At 40.0% G+C, this 18,640-nt stretch overlaps 1 protein-coding gene across 2 annotated transcripts in view; it reads left to right on the top strand.

Annotated features, from left to right (window-relative positions):
• The window catches only part of LOC101631432 (chromosome unknown open reading frame, human C9orf3), a 403,160-nt gene that overhangs the window by 297,981 nt on the left and 86,539 nt on the right, over window positions 1-18,640 (top strand). For both annotated transcript variants that reach the window (XM_012726242.1, XM_004684919.2), the window contains exon 11: window positions 5,095-5,155. In XM_012726242.1, coding sequence (XP_012581696.1) covers window positions 5,095-5,155 — 61 coding nt within the window. The remainder of the gene's footprint in view (window positions 1-5,094; window positions 5,156-18,640) is intronic.

Genomic DNA, 18,640 nt, shown 5'->3' with positions numbered 1-18,640 from the left:
GATAGATAGATAGATAGATAGCAGCTGGAGTTAATTCTCTCATCTTTCTACCATAGTTTAACATCTTTTTCCACATTAGCAATCTATGCACAAGCTTTGGTGCAGTTTAATGTCTGCATTGATATTGGAAGTCTGAAAACCTGGGTCTTTTCTTTCTCTTTGTCTGGACTGACTTTGACCAGCGTCTTCTTAGGTTGCAGTGTCTGCATCTGCTAAAAATGCCATGCAACAATTGACACCCACTTCACAAGTATATTATGAGGAATGAAGTGATAATGGTTATAAGATGCTTTGAACCTTTGCAAAGGAAAGTGATCTGAAAACACATGTTCTCTTCATTCCCGGGAGAGTGTCTTTTGCTCCTGAGTGCAGCTGAACAATGAACTCTCCTGCCCTCACACTTTTGCCCCTCCTAAGAGTCTCCCCATCTCTTCAGAACTGTAATTGGAGGGCAGACAAACAGGGCAACCACAGCAGGGGCCCCGGCTGCCTCCAGCAGAAGAGATGAGCAAGCAGAAGTCAGCCTTGTTTAGAGCCAATGCAGGCCTTCCCCTGCTGCAGAATTTTCTGTATCATAAATCATGTTCTGATGCATGGTGCAGACTAAGTTCAGAACAGAAAGTAAAGCAGGGTTTTGCCACCCAGTGATTTTGACTTGAATTCCAGCTCTTTAGGTTCCATCTTGTTGGCCTTGGATAAGTCCGTTAGTTTCTTAGAATATTTATTTGTTCATCTCTAAGGTTTTAATATTGGTCTTGTACAGACATTGAAAATTTAAGTGAGATTTTGTCTATAGTGTTTGGTATATAACAGGCACTCAATGGCATTAGCTACTACTACTTTTATGCTTTTAATTGGCAGTGCAGAGAAGTGTTTTTGTTTGTTTTCTTTGTGGTACTACTCTCTGACAGTATTTTTGTGTGTGTACAAATGCTAAATATGGTAAAGCAAAGTTTGCTTTAATACCTTTGCAGTGAAATACCCTCACAGTTAGCCTGGACAGCTGTCCAGCTTGTGGACTGGCACCGGTTGTACACAGATATGTGCATGCTGTGGAGAATCATCCTACAGAGAGTTGTGGTGTCTTTTGTCCTCACAACCTCTGTCCCTCCTCCAAAGTCATCCCTCTTGAATATCCCACATCCATGTAGGCCTCCTCTCATGGTAACTCATGGTAACTATTCACAGCCCACTTTGGTTCTCTGTCTCCAGCCTCTCCTTTGGTTACCTTTGCTCAATTCCATCTGGTTCATGTCATCCTGGCCCTGTTTCAGAGCCTCCTTGATGCATCCAAGGCTAAATGATGGGACTTCAGGATATTCAAGGACATCCTATTTCCTTTTCTTAATTATTCCCCGTGACTCTGTGCTTTCCTGCCTCTGCCCTCCATGTATTTTCCTCCCACTTTTTTTGTGCATAAAAGAATTGAGGTGTAGTCTAGAGATGCAGGAGGTGAAAGGATTCACCAGAGTTAGAGTAGGGAGCAGAACTGGCCAATTCACTGAAACACATGCTAAAGACAGGAGAGATTTACTGTAGCATATATGGGTCAACTTCCTGGCCTGGAATACAGCTCAGACCATGGTGGTGAGCGCACTGAGACTTAAACCCCTAGGGAGGCCCATTCTCATTCCATTTCTATTCATCTGCTCCATCCTTTAGGATGGTCTTCCTCCACACGCAGATCAAGACCCCCCTGATGCACTGCCACTGTCTTCCTTCCACTGTTGCATCTAAAGCCATCAGTAGGGACCACTTCACATCCACAGGGCCCCACATCTCTCTTCAAGCCCTGGCAACCCGAGGACTTGTGCCTGTCATATCACACAGTCACTCCCTAGACTTTCCCATCACAAACTCCCACAGAATCTGTGCCCAATTGACATCTACCAAATGCCTGCCATGCACAGAAAACTTGGTCTGTTCTTCATGCTTTGGTAATGAGTTGGACCTCACTCAGTAACATTCCAGGACTCAACTCCCCAGACCCTCCTCATGCCACTTAAAGAAGTGTCTTGAAGCTCAAATTCCCCAAAGAAAATTTATGTCCCCATCCTGTTATTCACCCTTCCTCCATGGGGATGCACAACAGCTGTGCACCATCTTTTTCTAAACTCAGTCAGAAATGACTATGAAGTCACTCCTCAGCCTTCTTTTCTACAGGATCTTTAATGTTATGGTTCCAACACACTTAACCCTTTAATCCTCAGCACTGCTGAGGATTTCTATGTCCTTTCTCAATTCTCCATCTCTCTCTGAAGTTGGAGAAGTTTTAAGGCTGTCCATGCTCCTATGTCACAACACAGATTCCATCCAGATTCAGTCTCTCCCTATAGTTTGAAGTTTCTGTAGGAACTTTTGACCCTGGGGTTCCAGACCCAGAGCCCCTCTGTCTGGAAAGGACACAAATAAATGGACCACTTAGAAAGAAGCACCAATGAAGGACAGGGAAGAAAATGGGTCCTTGCCAGCAGATCAAGGCAGACAACATTGAGGCCCAACAGAGCTCTCCAGGGCTACTTCACATTTCACCCCACCAAATGAACCACCCTCCCAGCAGTCAGAAAAGCTGGGTACAGTCTGCATGCATTCCAAACAAGATCAAGCCTTCCACTGAGCATCCTACAATCAATGGAAATTATGCAGTCTCCCTACTTTATAGCCTCACACATTGCACTACAACATAAGTCAACATCAAGTTTCCTCAGATACTTTCTTTTTTTTTTTAAGATTTATTTATTTATGCATATAGAACTGGAGTACAGGCCAGAGGTGCAGGGGTGATGAGAGGATTCACCAGAGACAGAGTGGGGAGTAGAACAGGCAGATTGACAGAGTACATTGCTGAGGGGAGCAGCAGGTGAGACAGGAGAGGACTGCTTCGCCATGTGGGTCACCACTAGGCCTGGGGATCAAAGTCACACTGAAGCGGCTGTGGCTAGCTTGCAGTGCTGTGCTTTAACCCACTGCACCACCAGGGATGGCCTCTCCTCAGATACTTTCTAAGGGGTCCCTTTGGTCCCAGTGTTCTGCTCCTGGTAGGTAGATTATGTCAAGTAAGTGCATTTCCTCCCCTTGTAATCAACCAAATGAATCAAGTGCAAGTAATAACAGTAACATGGTCTGAGGGTTCTTTGGGGGTGCCTCCTCTCTTTGAAATCAAGCACACTGCACCTCATGTGCTTATGTGTACACACTCATACTCACACAGAACATGAACACATGTTTCCACACTCGCAAAGGTTAGAGTGGAGCTGGCTATTTACACTGAGGTCAACACTGTTAAATGACTACAAAGAAGCAATGGGGAATTGTACCCTGGCCTTTCAACTAAGGTGTCTCCAGTAACTTCACTGAGTCTGAAAACCTGGAAGACTCTGGCATAAGCAGCTTAGGGTGGTAGTCTTCTTGCCTCCCTGGTCTTCCCACAGATGGGCATCATCTTGAAAATGAACTCCAGCCACTTTCTCACTGTGTTTTTTCTATTGCATTCATAAGCGATTTTTGTTTTTGCTGTGGCTTGGGAAGACAAAGGCACACCAGTGATGTGCTTTCCCCTGGGAAAGAAAAGAAAAGGAATTAGCAGTCAGCCCCTTTCCCCAGCCCCACTCAGGCCTCTCCTCTCTCTCCCTCACCACTGCCCAGCCTGGAGCACAACCCAGAGGCCAAGGGAGCATTTGGCTTCTAGAGCCTCAAGAGCTCGTTCTTTCCACAACTACTACTTTAAACAATTTTATAAAGAGTGAGGAAGGGAAGGGCATATATATATATGTATATATATACACACATATATACATATATATATATAGAATATGTATATATATTTTAAAAGATTTATTTATTCAGAAAGAACTGGATACAGGCCAGAGATGTGGAGGGTGAGAGGATTCACCAGAGACAGAGTGGGAGCAGAACAGGTGACAAAGTACACTGCTGAGGGGAGCAGCGGGCAGGTCAGGAGGGGTCTGCCCCACTGTGGTCACCTCAGGGGCAGGCGGGGATCGAACTCATGCGGAAGTGGCTTAAGCTTCTTAGTACTTTAACCCGCCAGGGAGGGCTCGTATATTTTTTTTTAATGAAGAGTTTAACAACTTGGGGATATCTTACTGGCACATGTGATTATTAGCTTAAAACAAAACTGTTTTCTTAATTATAGTGAAATGTGTTTTCATTCATTCAGATAAAAACTAGCTCTGGGAGCTTCTTTTACATCAAGAGTATTCTCATTGCTGGTTTTAGAGAAGTGAGTAAAATAGAATTGGACCCTCACTTCAAAGAGCCTTGATGTAATGCAGAGACAGTTAAAAGTCAAGTAATCAAATAAGTGGCAGTCACAAACTGTGATGGCTGCATGGAGCAGAGGGAATGAGGAGCACACACACCCTGGGATGGGACTTGAGGAAGGCCTCTGAATAGACACTGCACATGAGCAGAAGTTGGTTAGAAGAGGGGTAGGGGATGTCCTTCAGCTGTAATAACAGAGGACAGAAAGATACAAGTGATCTGTTGATCCTAAATATACTGCATGCTTAACATATTTAAGGACTATTCAAATGAGTAAGGCATGAAGCTGAAAGAATTTCAGATGACTTTGGATCACAGTTAACAATCATAATATTTCAAATAAAAAACAACATGAGAGCCTGTTTGGAAGCAGAAGCTGTGGGAGCCCCAAATGCCCCATGCTCCTGAGTCTCTTTGTGCTCCCATAGGACTTGTTTCCTTATAAAGTTGGAATTTCATTTGAATGCTATGAGAGGCTAGGATTTTTGCATTTTACTCCCACTACTCTCAGAAAGCAGTTGCCTCTTATGTGTACTAACCCTGCCCTGTACTCCCTGAATTGACATTCCCAACCAAAAGCTCTTCTCAAGGTGCTACCGCCACTTATAGAGGTAGGCCTCTGATACTGAGTTCCCATCGTGTGTATTCAGGGTCCTGACCACACTTTAACCTGGGCTAGCATTGCTCCTTCTCCAGAGAACAGGTACTTGGTAGAAGGTGGATGCTTGCCATACCTGTGTACTTAGAGAACCATTCTGTGTCATAAGAGCTCTTTCTAATTCTTTACTTTTTGTTGTTTTATTTTTAAAGGCTTGAATTGTCTGTTGAAAACATCTTCCAAGACTGGCTGGAGAGTTCTGGAATACCACAGGTACACTCAAGAAAACCACTTTAGAGAGTCTGTGGGAAATAGTAAAGCTTATCACTTGATATATCAATGATAATTGTTACATATATATACATGTATATATATGTAACAATTATATATATATGATATGTGTTACATATATATGAGATATATGTTATATATATTGTATAACTATATATGTTATATATATACGATATATATATATATATATATATATATATATATATATAGCGTATGCCTGTGGTATACATACATACATATACAATGGTATATATGTGTGTGTGTTTGTGTAGGAGAATAGACAGATACATGGATGGGATGCATGTAAATACATAAAAGTAATCATTTCACTGTTTTGAAGTATCCCTGTGTTTAAAAAAATTATGCCTTTCTACCCCTTTTCTGCCAGTTGTTGAGTGTGGGGATCTGGCCACTACCTCATATAACCTGTTGCTGGCCAACACTGAACTTTTGTCAAGTGAGGTTTTATAAAATAGTGTATAATTTGTGTAGTATAGCCCAGCAACAGTTCAAGGTCAACAAATTGAGCCAGACAAGTGAGCTGGCTTCCTGCAGTTTCCTCAGACCTGTCCTACCCATGATTTCTCCATCATTTCCCCTCCACTTCTCCTATGATTTTGCATCCTAGTCTCAGGCCGACCTTCACATCTGTATGAGTTGTTCAGATGCATTTTTCTGTCTCAGGGACCAGGACCCACCTGACTAGAGGTTTTCTTCTCTCCCTCTTTTTCAGCTCATAGACAAATCTGAGGAAGAGATACTAACCAGGCAAACCTAGGAGGGAGAGATACTAACCTAGGCAAACCTAGGCCTGTAGAGTCACCTGGCCTAGAAACTTCTCTCCTCTCCACTCCAGCTTCTGTGTTTTCAGGAGCCTGATGGTAGCCTTGACCCTCCTCAGCAGCCTGAATGCTGACACCCCTTACACCCATAGAGCTTGGAACCTAGGGAGTCCAAGGGTGGTATCCCAGGCGGGGCAAGTCAAAGGATATTGCAGGCCTAAAGCTTTTCCAGTTTGGGCAGTTTGTAGACCTTCACAGTGGGTCCTAGTGCCTGGGAGTGGACCCCAGTGGTGGTGAGAAATTCTGCCCTGCGCCCAGGCATGCAGCCCTGTTAGTCTGGTTTCATGCCTGGTTATATGAGCTTCCCCTTGGGAGTGTCTGAATGTCAATGAATGTCTGTGAACCATGAAATTAAGGAATAGGAGGGGCCATTCTCCATTACCTTTTCTTCCCTCTACTCACATCTTTGTCCTTTTCTACCATACAAGGGGAAATGTTTGCCACCAGGCACCATTAACTCATTCCTAAAAAGGACATCCTGCCTTTGGTTGAGGAATGTGTGTCACCCGTTAAAAGTTACTTGTTTGACCCAATCCTTTTGAGACTGAAAGCAAAAGCAAAAAAAAATCCTAGGTCCTATAAAGCCAGCAAGACAGGTGGGGAGAGGTAGTGTCTGGTCCTGGGAAGCAGGCCTTTCAAGCCATGTATATTATAATGAGAGCTTGTGATTTCTAAGACTGGCTTCCATACTAGGCCATTAACTGTCCTAGGGCGGGCAAAGTTAAGGAGTTAAGGTTTGTCTGATCCTAAATAGCCAAGTCTTGCCCTTCATGTTTCAAATGGGGGGAAGGGAGCATCTGCTGAAACCACCTGCCTTGTGTTCCACAGCCAGACTTCAGCAAAACTCCCAGACATTCTTAGCAGAGCCTGGAAGCTAGAGTTGGGAGCTCAGAGAGCAGACTCCAGAATTTCCTGGCCCAGAACAACAGGCTGCTGTATTCAGCAGTGAGCCCTGAGGGAAGGGAAAAGAATGAGTCCTTAATCGAGTGCCCAGAAGCAGGCACACCCCACTAGTGCTGTAGCACTGGGGTTGACCCTGTTCACTCCCAGGAGGCTCTGTGATTTCCCCTGAAGAAGAGAAGGCTTTACCACCAGCAGGAGGCTTTTGCTTTTCATTAAAGGGGGGAGGGGACATTTGAAAAGGAGAGATCTGCCTTTGGGCAATACATTTTTCCAAAGGTCTGGGTGCATTAGTGACAGCTTATGGTGTAGACAAGAATCTCTGCTATAAACTGACGAAACCTGCTGTCAAAACATAGCCAGGTGCAATGAGGCCAGCAGCCCAGCTATAAATTGTCTTTAAGACCCAACTGGTATTTCCTTGGTTGCTTAACTGTTCAGTAAAAACAACAGTCTCAGACAGGAAAAAAAAAAAACAAAAAACCCTGATTTAGTGCACATCTTTCTATTGGTGAATGATCATTTCATTTCATCTTTTCATTTCTTTACCCATTTTGTGGCATTATTTATATGGTTGGTGATTATTTACCTGCTCACACTCCTTGAGAGTTCTTTCTCCTTTCCACTTCAGTGAAAGACTGCAAAGGCTCAGGAACGTCTGCTGCAGAAGTTCCGTGGTGAATGGGACACCTTGTTCTTTGTTCTCACCATTATAATATAAAGTTACTAGCATGCTTAGCCTGACTGGACAATGAAAGCAGCAAAATCACTCCATGTGCTTTGTTCTCATTAAGAATGTCTGTCCACCAGCAGCTGAAGTCATTCATAACAAAAGATCACGTTCTACTAGTGAAGTTTTCATTTGCAGGTTACAGAGGCTTTTTGTCTTCTCTGAGGAATGCTTGCCTTGTGGTTGGCCTCGATTTTCCTTTTTGGCCACCTTGGATGGAAATCATTTTTTTAAATGTGGAAATAGCTTCAGCAGCAATAAAAGTAAGTGTGAGTCCCAAAAAGTAAAAGAAACCAGGTCCAGACATCTTTAAAGAATCCCAACCCTTTGACTTTGCAAATAGATTTAAAATTGATTTTACCCTCAGTATTACAGATTATTTTCTTTATAATTTATTTCTGACTACAGATTCTGACTACATATTTACTTTGAGATATAAAAAAACTTGTAAATAAGAACATAAAAGTGGCCCAGAGAATTTATATTTTATTATATTTTCAGTCATATATCCAGTCATTTTTGCTGGATATATGAATACATAGCTTACCATTTTCTTTGTCTTCCTTTAAACATAAAAATCTTTTTAAAAGTTCTCTTTTGCAAGTTCAAGCAATAGTGAAGTACAAAATGGCAAACAAATCCCTTGTCCCCTTTCTCCACCAGCCTTCCTTCGAGCATCTCTTTCTCTCCTTGGAGTACTTTCCATTTTCTGTGTTTAGAAAGTATCATAACCTGCCCGATATTGTTGCTGTGTATATTTCTTTCTCATAATCCCTCCCCCCAACCTGGGGAAGCAGGTGTGTTTGTGGCTGCAATGGTGCACACAGTAGATACTCAGTGTCTAGGCCAGAGTGGTACTAGCCACACAATCACTGAGCACTTGAAATATAACTAGTGTACCTGAGGGGCCAAATTTTTAATTTAATTTATTGTAAGATTAAATTTAGAATATAATAATTCAGTTATTATTTAGAACAGCTTAAGTGTGTGAATTAATCTAATTTTTCAAATGTAAATTTTATGAAATCTTAACACAGCATTATTTATTATTTCTGATTAAAATTTTGCATCTGAATTGAGATGGACTGTGAAAATTCATCAGATTTATAAGACTTGGTACAAAAAATGTAGATAAAATATCTCAATAATAGCTTTAAAAATATTGGTGACATGGTTGATGTATTAGTTTGAATACATTATAACCCAATCTATATCTGCCTGATAAGACATTGTTAAAATTAATTTTAGCTGCTATGTCTTCCTTTTTAAACATGGCAACCGGGATTCTAAATTAGAACTATGCCTTGCATATATTCCTAATAAACAGTGCTGCTCTAAATCTATTAGCTGAATCAATGCTTAATATCTTAAAGACCCCCCACAAAACATAAACTATTGAAATATTTAAGTTTTTGTAAATGTATGTATAAAGATACAGTTGACCAATCCTTTAGTCTGGCATGACTACAGGAATGATTGGGATCATGAATAAGGAGTCAGAGTGCTGCTGTTATGGTTGGTATTCAGAAAGGCAGAAATACCTACTAATTAACTGCCACCCTTCAGGTCTTAATTTCAATTCCCAGGTGACCTGTTTCCCAAGGTACTGACAAGCAGCACTGTAGTAGACCTCACAGTCCTTCTGTGGCTCTTTGGGGGAAATGTTCCATAACTTTTTTAACTATGACAGCAGCACTTTGACTCCTTACTCATGATCCCAATCATTCCTGCAGTCGTGCCGGACTAAAGAATTGGTCAACTGTATCTTTATACATATATTTACAAAAATTTAAATGATTTCAATAGTTTACAAAAGAGACAGAGAAGATGGGTATTGGGCAATCATATAATGTATGCTAGAAATAGGTAGGAGTCAGCTCAAGCTCCCAGCCTTACTCCCAATCCTGAGATTTATAAAGGTAGGTGATATTTCCATTTGGGGAAAGTGACACTTCTTTCCAAGCAAGTACCTACTGACTGCCAAAGGCCACATAGCAAAGGATGGAAAATTTAAGTTTTGCAGGGAAAGTGCTGCAGTCACGTAATTGAGGAAACTTGATAAGATATAAGGCAAGACACTTTATGTTACTGGAGCAATGATATCCTTTTAGCACAGAGAAAGCCAAAAGTCAGACCATTTATTAGGGGATAATTTACAGGCTTTCTTTAGTTCTGATTACATAATGTTATCAACATAATTTGAAGACTCATTAGGACATTCAATCTCAATGGTGTCTATAAGAATTCTGCATTTAATGATCATTCAGGAAAACCAAGACTGATTATTTTGCAACTTCCAGAGAAATTACATTTTTCAAATTATATGTGCTTATGAGAGCTTTTATATCCATAATAGCAGTTGCCATAATGTGGTATACGTTTAGAGCTTCAAATAATTCTGCTGTCATTTTGTCTTTTTGTCCAGTGATTTGACTCACATTTTCTAAGTGACTAAACATCAGAGACCTCACTTGGGGCAGAGCCTGCAATGTTGACAAGTCACCACAGTCATTCAGGAGTCTGACCCCTTCCCCAAACTACTCAAAGTGATATGTTCCTTGGCAGTCACAGAAAAGGGAGAGATTTTATTAAGATCCTTTCATTTTCAACCTAATTATCTTTATTTTTGGCAACTATGGCTTCATGCACATATTAGTTATTTGGCGGTCATGACAAAATACAGGAACCAGGTGGCTTAAGCAGCAGACATCTATTGTCTCACAGTTTTTGAAGGATGGAGTCCAAGATCAAGGTGTGGGCAGGGTTGATTTCTCTTCTGTCCTTGGCTTGCAGAGAGCTGCTTTTTTTATGTCCTCAAATGGTCTTCCTCTGTGTATTTAAGGATCTCTGTCCTGATCTCACCAAAGGACCCAGTCAGATTGCATTAGAGTTTACTCTTATAATTTCATCTTACTTTAATTGTCTCTTGAAAGCCCCTTTCTCCAATAAAGTTACATTTGGAGGTGCTGTGTGTATTATTTCACCATGTGAATTTGAGGGGGACAAATGCAGCCTATTCCAATGCTTATTTCTAAATCTTCTCTGATTAATCCCACATTTCTGGTGAACCTTTCAAAATGGCCTGTAAAACTTACTCAGGTTCACCTCACTATATTTTGTTTCCCCATGGATATTTGTTAGGTGTGATTTTTTTTTTAACCTCCAATGGCATTTATATCTAATACACAAAACGGAAAGTTGTGTGGAATAAGAAAGAACTATGGGAAGTAAGTATCTGTCCTCTCAGAAAGAAGAAGATACCTGAAAATCTGTTCTAGGTATTTTGTATTTGGTGGGGGGTGGGGGGGGAGCACGCATCTGACTTGTCACTGTCTAAACCTATTGATCTCTTTGAAGCATAAGGTAATGCAACATAAGGAAAGAGACCTATTCCTTTGGTGTCCTAAATGAAAGCTCTGAGGTCTTCATTTCTCTACCTTTCAAACTTGATTTCCAGAAGAAAAACAGAATCTCATTCATAGTAGTTTAAGACTAGACTCTAAGTGAATAGTAAGGATTAAAAGTGTTTCCTTACTTGAAGATTTCAGTTTCAGATTTAGGCTTTGACAGGACTGTAGAGTTTCCCAGACCAGATAGATGAGATTTGCAAAAGGAAGCCTCTTTCAGGATCTGAAATCCACCTGAAGCTTCTTCCCTTCTTGCCTTGTATATACATCTGCCCTTATGAGGAGTATATGAGTGAATGATGCAAAGGTAAGAAAACATGTCTTTGCCTTCCAGGTGCTTAATGATTCAGTAGGAAAAAATAGACGTGCAAATAACTAACTTAATGAAGAAAGCAATAAGTGGTGAAAAAGTAATGGTTAGGAGTTCAAAAAAAGGAAATAATTTCCCACTTGTGAAAGAAGAGAGGGTTGAGGTAATGTTGGATGCCAGTCTTGAAGGTAGGAAAGATGGCCATTACAAGCAGGGAAATAGGCATTGCCATGGCCTGGTGTGGAAAACTGTGCATGTATGTTTGGTACCTGCTTTGGGTAAATAAAATCTGAATGAGGGGCTGATCAACTAGTTTGTCTTAAGCATGATTAAGACTAAGCTGAGTGTGTCCCAGGAACAGCAGAATGGAACAGTGGAAGAAAAAGCCCTTTCAGTCAATTCACTCTCACTCTTAGCTTCCTCTCTAGACCCTGGCTCTGCCATACTCCAGCCAAGGCCATTCTGCCTCATAAAAGAATGGTCAATGGTATAAAATCTTTCAGGTGGATGCATTTTGACCACAGTTTTGAGCAGTGAACTTCTCCTCCACTTCCCGTGTTTGGTATGGAGTTTATTGTTAGCTTTGCATGGTGGGCACAATCTGCAAGGAAGAGCAGTAAGATGAGCAATGCAGGACACAGCCAGATTTGAATGGGACTTCAAACCCTGATGGAGGCTTTGAAATTTGTAGAAAAAGTGCTAGCTCCTGAGCAGCAATTAAATACTGGGGCACATGGGCCAGTAGCTTTGTGCAGTAAGAAAAGTCTCTGAGTGGAAAACCAAGACTTTCCCCTCTTCAGAGGTACCAGGGGGGTCTCTAGGAATAAAATGAACAGTCAGAGAGACTTTGTTGTTTGATGTTTCTTTTTTTTTTTTTTTAAGATTTATTTATTATGCATACAGAACTGGAGCACAGGCCAGAGATGCTGGGGGTGGGGGGGTGAGTAAGAGGGTTTACCAGAGACAAAGCAGGGCACAGAACAGGCAGAGTGATGAAGTACACTGCTGAGGGGAGTAGCGGGAAAGGCTGGAGAAGTCTGCTGTGCCACGTGTGTCCCCCACCAGGGACCGAACTCGTGCAGAAACAGCTGAGGCTAGCTTTGCAGTGCTGCGCTTTAGCCTGTTGTGTCACCATGGAGAACCCTGTTGCTTAATTTTCTATTTTGAACTTTTGTGTCCAGAATCTATACCCAATTACATGGACAATGTTATTTTTTTAATTAATTCATTTATTTTAAATTTAGGTATCACTATTTGGTATCACCACCCTAGTGTACCCACCATCAACCCACCCATCCTATTACAGCTCCATAAACCATTGTGCTTCCTTCTGTCTTTGTTATTTCTGTCCATCCTCCTCCTCCACTATTCACTTGGGATTTCAATTTTGTTATGAGCTATCAAGGGTTAGTTTTTCACTTGTCTTCTGACTATTGATTTAGTTACTTTATATTAGTGACATCATCCAGTATGTAACTTTCTCCTTTTGACTTAATTCATTTAACATTATCCTTTCGTGCTCCATCCTTATTGCCACAAATGGCCTTAATTTCTTTTTGATCACTGAATAGTATTCTATTGTGTATGTATCCCACAGCTTCTTCATCCACTCACATTCTGGGGCATGTAGATTGTTTCCATAGTTTAGCTACAGTAAATAGTGCTGCAATAAACATTGGAGTGCAAGTTTCCTTTTGAATTCATGTCTTTGAATTTTTCGGATTGATTCCTGGGAGTGGGATGACTGAGTGGAATGGCAGACTCATGTTTAATGTTTAGAAATATTCCACACTGTAGTTCATACAGGCAAGACCAGTTTGCATTCTCAGCAGCAGTGTAGGAAGGTTCCCTTTTCTCCAATTCCTTGCCAATATTTGTTTCTGGTTTTCTTGGTATGGGTCATTCTAACAGGTATAAGATCGTATCTCATTGTGGTCTTGATTTGCATTTTTCAGATAAGATGTAATTATGAACATTTTTTATATGCCTGCTTGTCAGTTTAATGTCTTTTGTGCATTTTTTTTCATTAGGTTATTTGTTTTGTTTTGTAGAGTTTTATGAGTTGTTTGATATCCATCCTTTGTCAGATGTGTGGTATGCAAATATTTTTTCCTATTCAGTAGAATGTCCCTTCATTTTAAATTATAGTTTCTTTTGCTGGACAAAAGTTTTTTCATTTGCTCCAGTTCCAGCTCTTAATGTTCTCTTTTGTTTTCCTTGCTGTTGGGGATGAATCCCTAAAGGCATCAATGAAATATATGTCATGAAATGTTTTCCCTGTTTTCTTCTATGCATTTTATGATTTCAGGTTTAACATCCAAGTCTTTATCCATTTTTGAGTTGATTTTTGGTGTCTGGTATGAAATCATGGTCTAGTTTCACTCTTTTGCATGCAGCTGTCCAGTTTTCCCAACACCATTTATTGAAGAAGTTATCGTAATTCTAATATATTTTTGGCCCCTTGTCATAGATTTACTATCCATGTACACATATAATGGGCTCTCAATTCTATTTGATTAGTCCATGTGTCTGTTTTTGACCCAGTACCAGGCTGTTTTAATTACTATGGCTTTATAATAGAGCTTGAGTCTGGAAGTGTGATGCCTCCATTCTCTTTCTTCTTTGTAAAGATTGCTTTTGATATTTGGGGTCTTTTGTTATCCCAGAATAATTTCAGTAATGCTTGCTCCAGATCTTTGAAATATTTATACTGGGATTGCATTGAATCTACATATTACTTTAGGTAAGATGGCCATTTTGATAATGTTGAATATTTTAATCCATAAGCAGGATTTTTTGTGTCTTTGTATATATCTTTTACTTTCTTTGTTAGTTTTACTACTAGTTTTGTTTGGTTTTGGTGTAATTTTAAAGATCACTATCTTAATTTCTCCCTCTTCTATCTCATTCTTTGTATATAGGAAGGCAACTGGATTTTGGGTGTTGATTTTATACCTGTCTCTTTGCTAAACTGATCATCTTAATTAGTTTTCCTATGGAATCTTGAGGGTTTTCTATATATTATCATGTCATCTGCAAGTAATGATAGCTTTACTTTCCTTTCATATCCTTCTCTTGTCTAATTGCTCTAACTCAAACTACCAGTACTGTGTTGAATAGCAGAGTTGAGAGTGCACATCCTTGTCTTGTACCCAATCTTAGTGGGCTTTTCTTCTACCCATTATTATCCTTGGAACCCAAATGTTTTATGTGAGGTTTCCTCTAAGCATTTTTCCACCCGCCTCACTGATCAGGATTCTGACCTATTTAGACAAACTGTGGTGGGTGTCTCATGAGAGTTCAAGACTATGACTCAGTCCAATTGATGGAGATAGTTGGTAGTAGCCTATATACCTATGTGTTTAAATAAAGAGATAAGACTGGGTACTTTGTAGAAGGATAGCTTTATAAGGTTGTATTAGAAAGGCCCTCAGGTCCATCTAGTCCAGTTATGCTGGCATATGGTTGTTAGAGTTATCCAGGAAGCTATTAAATCTACAGATCCTAGACTCAAGTCAGGCTCACATTAATGTGGCTCTCTGTAAGTAAGGTTAGAACTGACTGATAGAATCCATATTCTGGAATATATCTATTTAAAAAATTGAGTTCAGAAGAAAGAGATCATTTCTCATTTGTGGAAGCAGTCTTTGAATTTTTATTCTTTTTGAATTTAAATATCTGGCTTTGTGGTCTAGTTTACTCACCAAACCAGTACACCATGCCTTTGTTCTGGGCAGTAGGTATGCAAAAAGATGAAAGGGTATGATCTCTGTGCATGAACTCATAATCTGTGGGGGCATCAAAAATCACCGATCATTATGCACAAGGGATCATGGCTTTGAGCTGGAAACCTAGGAAGACCCAAAGAGATTGACTTTCATATTTATCTTGTTCAGTTTGGAGACTAAGTCCATTATAAGACAGCATGCTTAGCTGGAGACTCGTGTGCTTAGCCTCACTCAGACAATTGATTGTACAAGGGTGCGAATGTAATTGTCCTCAAGGTACAAAATATGGTAGACCATATTTGGATATAGAAATGTTACCTACTTTTCAGGATCATAAGTTTTGTGCACCCACAGAGAAATTCCCTTAAGTAAGGACTATTGCAGTTCTTGTGAAGAGCAATATATAAATAAAGTTGATTTTATTATAACTGTACTTCATTTATTTCATAGACAGGAAACTTTAAAAAGGAGGCATCACATAAACTCAAAAGAACTAAGAGAAAGATAGTTTGAGATTGTGAATCTTCATGTCTAGAGGAAAATATCTGATTCAACTTTTCAAGGAGAATTACCACCATTCTTTCTTACTAGACTGAAGACATACTCTGGTAGACTCCACCAAAAACAAATTATTCTCTTAACTTGCATTATGTTCTTCCTGAGACTCAACAATGTGGTAAATTGTGCACATGGGTGTACTCACATGCAGCCACCCTGGGCTCTTTGACATTGCACAACATTGTTGGATGTACCAATGTGCAAATCAACACACTCTGGGCAGTGGCTCTGATGGTGACTGACCATGGTTGTCACAGGGACTTGTACCGGCATCTGTGTAATCTGTGGGCCAAGTACCTGCTGGCAAGGAAAGCTATGGGGAACATTTAGCTACTTTTAGGACATGGGACTTTTTTTTTCTTCTTCTGAGGGACCATCATTATGGCTTAAAAAAAAAAATAGAGATATATTTAGTAGCTGTGTGGCATGTATTTTCCAGATGTGGCCTCCACTGCTTCCTGATTGATCTTTTATGATGTTGCACAACTTTGCACTGTTTAGAATCCTAGCACAAGGGCAAGACTTGGAAGAAAGCTGCTTTTTGTCACCCATAGGAGACTGCACCCTAGGGTAGATGTACTGATCTGTCTAACTCATAACCCTCTAAATGCCAAAGTCAGAACTTGGATCCAGGACTCTCTGCCTTCAGCCCATCTGACTGAAGCATTTTGTGGTTTTTAGCAATATTGCTTTTAGTCCAAATCAGCTTGGTCTCATCTTTGCCTAAGTTTATATAAGGCCTGTGAATAGATACTGACTGAGCACAGTAGAGAGCCCTGATTTTGAATTTAATTATTAACTACTCTTTTACTTGAAACTCTTCTTATTCTTTAGTGGCTAAAAATGTGCTTTGTACTTGCAATAATGAGAACTTCACTTTCCAGGGTTTCCTGTGCATTCACAGCTTCTACCACAGAGGTGTTTCTGAAGGGCAGCCCTGTGTGTCCAGTCAAATACTCTGTTGTCCTGAAGGAGTTTTCACAAGTTGATTCCTGGGTGGTGTTTGAAGGAACCCTTTCCAAAAACCCTGTTTATGCATTTATTTTCTTTCTCACTGGAAAATTGCATTTTGAAAGATTATTGGGAAAAATCTTAAAAATCAACTGACAAGTGGGCCCTCCCTGGTGGCGCAGCCGGTTAAAGCACTGCACTAAGAAGCTTAAAGCCACTTCCGCATGAGTTCGATCCCCGCCTGCCCCGGAGGTGACCACATGGCGTGGCAGACCTCTCCTGGCCCGCCCGCTGCTCCCCTCAGCAGTGTACTTCATCGATCTGCCTGTTCTGCCAGTCTGTCTCTGGTGAATCCTCTCACCCTCCGCATCTCTGGCCTGTACCCCGTTTCTGTATAAATAAATAAATCTTTTTAAAAAAATCAACTGACAAGAACATTTATGCTAGTTAATCATTAATGAATAGGTATTTGCTTCTAATTCAAATCAATTATCTACAGATATTAACCTATTTGACCAGTAGGAGACATAAAAAAAGAATTAATATCTTGAAATGCTTGCAGATCAAGAAATACTACAGGTCAGTTTATCTTGGACAGTAGTAACTCTTATTTCTAGGATATGTTTTCAGATATAAGAGGAGATACATGTTTACTTCAATTGCCTAAATATCCTCAGGGAAAAACACCCAGTGCGTTCTCACTTGCCTTTGGTTGTTAAGGGGAAAACTTTTAGGCCAGATGCTCCACATGGAGCACCACATTTTTTTTATGCTGCTTTTACTTTTAAGTCATTAGCATATTTTCCTGTTTAAAAGATAAAGAGAAACCAAGTCGGTAATGAAATGTTTATGAGAAGTTGTTGCAGTGCTCTCTGCATCTCTTGCAGTGGAGTATTGTAGTGCCCTTGTACTGAGAAGGCAAAGCCTAGTTTGTATAGAGGTATAACAAGAAATGATCAAACACAGATGCACTACTAAAATTATATTTTCATTGCAGTTATATGTCTGTTACAAAGTGTGCTACATGCTAAAAATATTTTCCTTTGTAGGCCAAGGGAAATTTCGAACCACATTGAGGGCTACATAGATCAGATGGTTTTTCTTAAGAGGGTTAAGGGCATCCTGGTGGATATTAGCCCTGACTTTACAATACAATATTATTTATGCCAGAAAGCTTCACAATTCGATTCTCCTTTAATTTCAGCAACTTTATTGGCATGAAAATGCATGGAAGGGAGACCAGAGTCAATACATTAGAATTGGGGACTGTAACTCCAGGGCACCAAGTGATAATGGGATTGGACTGGAGAGAGCACCTCCATCCCTAGGGTCCATTTCTCAGGGGAGAAGTCACAGCCAGTGCCAAGAGCTCTACTGCCTTTTTCAGAGTGTTCCAAGCCTTCTCTCTCCAACCTTGCTCCCTTTTCCACACTTGTGTGAGTTGTCACTTTTCATATTTTGTGCAACCAAGCAAAGATACATTCTCTTTACAACTTTTCTTTGGCTGTGTTTAGTACAAAGTAGGTTGTCCTGAGTTCTCACTGGTCTGTCGTCTTCAATTCGTTTTTCTTCCTCCCTGTCATTGCTTTTATAATTGAAGAATGTCTGCCTGCGCTTGGCATAAATTCTGCTAGTGAATTAAGCTGAAGTGGATCAATCCAAGAAAATATAGTATGTGCATGTGTGTGTATGTGTGTGTGTATATATATATATATATATATATATGGATATATACAATATATAGGATATATAATACATAGGATATAGACTATATAGGATATATAGTCTATATGTGAATATATACAATACATTCTATAGAATATATAGGGTATAATGTGTTCTATATATAGTATACAATATATTCTATATAGAGAATATATATAGTATATATATATATATATATATATGAGTATAAATAAAATTCTCTGAAAATTTCTGTTTATGTAACTCTTCTCTTCCCCCTACCAGGTGCACTGTGTAAACCATTTTACATACTTGAACATCCAGAGTCAAAAAAAGCTATTATTTCATTCAGTAGGGA

Source organism: Condylura cristata, unplaced genomic scaffold, assembly GCF_000260355.1.
Source record: "Condylura cristata isolate star-nosed mole 26May11 unplaced genomic scaffold, ConCri1.0 scaffold00017, whole genome shotgun sequence".
In the NCBI taxonomy this organism is placed as follows: Eukaryota; Metazoa; Chordata; class Mammalia; order Eulipotyphla; family Talpidae; genus Condylura; species Condylura cristata.
The sequence above is the reverse complement of the archived record's forward strand: the minus strand, read 5'-3'. Positions and strand labels throughout refer to the sequence as shown.